Source organism: Sinocyclocheilus grahami, unplaced genomic scaffold (genome assembly GCF_001515645.1).
Source record: "Sinocyclocheilus grahami isolate Dianchi unplaced genomic scaffold, SAMN03320097.WGS_v1.1 scaffold1031.1, whole genome shotgun sequence".
NCBI lineage: Eukaryota > Metazoa > Chordata > Actinopteri > Cypriniformes > Cyprinidae > Sinocyclocheilus > Sinocyclocheilus grahami.
Window position 1 is genome coordinate 350,803 of NW_015506210.1, and position 3,045 is coordinate 353,847.

At 41.4% G+C, this 3,045-nt stretch overlaps 1 protein-coding gene across 1 annotated transcript in view; it reads left to right on the forward strand.

The window, feature by feature from the left end:
• Positions 1–3,045, forward strand: part of slc12a2 (solute carrier family 12 member 2) — a 70,004-nt gene that overhangs the window by 27,485 nt on the left and 39,474 nt on the right. Inside the window, exon 2 of the mRNA XM_016251131.1 lies at positions 2,219–2,338. Within this exon, the coding sequence (XP_016106617.1) occupies positions 2,219–2,338 (120 nt within the window). The remainder of the gene's footprint in view (positions 1–2,218; positions 2,339–3,045) is intronic.

Below are 3,045 nucleotides of genomic sequence, written 5' to 3' on the forward strand. Positions count from 1 at the left end.
TGTTGGTTTAGATGCAGTTATAAGTTTATTTAGCTCTTCCTGTCCTATAGCTGTAAAGCACTGCAGTTTATCTTTTTGTGCGATGAATGAAGCTAAAGTATTATACGCTGTAGAATCTACATTTGTTATTGTATTTCTGATGTTATCTATTTTATCAGTGAAGAAATTCATAAAGTCATTACTATTAAACTGTGCGGGAATATTTAGATCGGGTGGCGTCTGGTTATTTGTTAATCTAGTCACTGTGCTAAATACAAACCTTGGATTGTTTTGGTTATTTTCTATGAGTTTGTGGATATGCTCGGCCCTGGCAGCTTTTAGAGCCTGTCTATAGCTGGACATACTGTTTTTCCACGCAATTCTAAAAACTTCCAAGTTAGTTTTTCTCCATTTGCGCTCAAGACTACGAGTTTCTTTCTTGAGAGAATGGTTATTACTGTTGTACCATGGCGCAGTATGTTTTTCTCTAACCTTTTTCAATTTGATGGGGGCAACAGCTTCTAATGTATTAGAGAAGATAGTGCCCATGTTGCTAGTTATTTCGTCTAGTTCATGTGTACTTATTGGTACACAGAGCAGTTGAGATAAATCGGGCAGGTTATTTGTGAATCTGTCTTTGGTGGCTGGAACAATAGTTCTGCCCGGACGATAACGTGGAGCCATATAGTTAATATTAGTAATACGCAGCATGCACGATACAAGGAAATGTTCAGTAACCATCACTTTGGAGGTAGATATCTATATCAGTAAGATCAATTCCATGCGATATAATTAAATCTAGCGTATGATTAAAACGATGAGTGGGCCCGGTGACGTTTTGCTTGACTCCAAAAGAGTTTATTAGGTCAGTAAACGCAAGTCCTAATGCATCATTTGTATTATCAAAGCAGTGAGCAGGAGAAATGACTGTTTGTTGGTCATTTGCATGTCGGTCAGAGCACCTCTCACAACAAGGCACTTCTCGTTGCAGGTTAGTCTGGCTTGTGTCATTAATCTGTCAAACTGGAAACGTTAGCAGCTGACAGGGTTTTTCCACTGCTGGAAATAAAAGCAGAAGACATGGAAATATAAAACTGATTTGATAAGGCCCTAAAAATGTAGTTTTTGTTGCATTTTCAATTAATTGTTACATTTTAAACAAGTTTAATTAATTATTTAGACATTACTGAAATTTAGTTTACCCATTAAAACTGAATTTTTTTTAATTAAAAAAATTGCAACCAAGACCAATTAAAATGGAATTTGGGTGAAAATAAAACCGATTTCATGCAGAAATGATCTAGACTGAAATTCTTTGTTCATCCTGTTATTAGATTCTGCCGTGAATCAGGCCACGTTATATACTGTCATTATTAGTCATAGAATAGTGTTTGGCTTGATAAGCTTTAATCACCACTAATCACAATGTGTGCTAACAAATTCTTCCATTTATTAGATCCCCACCTTCAGCAGGGTTATTCATCATGGGTTAAAGGTTGTGGAGGGGAAAAATATTAATAAAGTGCTGGCAAGTCATTAGGCGTGTAATACAGTATGTCCTGAAGCCACCGGCCATCAATAAACACAACATATGAATCCCATCAACACTCAGTCATTTGGTCAAGGACACGAGCTTCATGTGCCCTTAAGCGGAACGAATATCCTGAAGAAATGCGCTGGTGTGGAGTGAAGAGAGATCTGTATCCTCGCTGAAGATATGACCCGTTTCTCCTGTACTTTTGTCCTCTGCATGAAACGCTCCCATCGAACGCCTCTAACAGCCGTCAATACGGCCCCCGGCTCCTGCACTCGCATCGAACCACTGCTAGCTTTTTCCACACAGTCAGATCCAGCGCTTTGTGTGCCGGACAGGATGCTGTGAACTCCTCACATTGGCATTGTGAAGTCTGTGTGTGGATGTGGCTGTCTCCGTCATGGCATTGTTTCTGTGGAGGACAGACACTTCCTGTGTTTGAGCTTTCACAGACACAAGGACAGCTGACTGTGCTGCTGGACTCTTTTCATGCTTACAGTTCATTTTAATTAGCATCAGCCACTTGTACATCATAATGTTGGGTTGTATCTCCCATCAGACTACTGCGTTATTAAAAATAAACAACTATGACATGAGAGACTTTTACTTGAAGTTAACAGCGCTCTGGTCTTGAGTGAATCTTCATTGCATGTTACTCTATTCTCAGTCAGACGTATTCATGCGTGTGTTTATCTGCGATTGCAGGAGCCGTTCGAGGATGGCTTTGCTAACGGCGAGGAGCTGACCCCTGCAGAGGAGGCCGCAGCTAAAGAAGCCTCCGAGTCTAAAGGAGTGGTGAAGTTCGGCTGGATCAAAGGAGTGCTGGTAAGAGGAGTTAACATCAGATCAGCAATCAAACATGCTTCAGCAGAAGGCAGCGCAGTGGCTGATGTACGAACCTCAGGATGGAGAACCTCAATTGTGGCACCCACACTAAATCAAAAATGGGAATGTGGGCGAAGAGTGAGATCTTTCTGCTGTGGGTGATAATTGGGTTTTTTGTTAGTTTGCTATATCTGCTGCCTGTAGAGACTCCTATTAGAGGCTGCATGCTAAACTGTCGTGCTCTTGTAATGTTTAATATGCTAATACTCTCAACAAGCCGTGGCTTTGCTCAGTGCAGACCGTCTTCCTCGCTGACACGTGTGAATCCAGTAAAAGCTTTATGGGTCACAGATCAGCTCTGCTTCTCGTCTCTTGGTCAATATTTTGACAGGTCTTCCTTGTCCTTAAAATTGTCCTCATTTTCACCTTCCCAGTCTTAACATTTGACACCAAACAGCTTCTCATAGTGTCGACAAGTGAAAATTCATTTTCATCCAAAGGGTCTTTCAAACCACGGCAGGAACTCAGTCAATGTTTGAAACCGGTTTGTGTTCAAATGCGTTTGAAGGACTGATCTGGGTTCTCTGTCGGCAGGCTTTGTGGTGTAATGTCCGTTAACTCGGAAGGAAATTTCAGCTCTTCCCTCAGTAACACCCCCCCCCCCCCCCCCCCACAAACACCCAACAAAAAAAAACACAACACCAAAA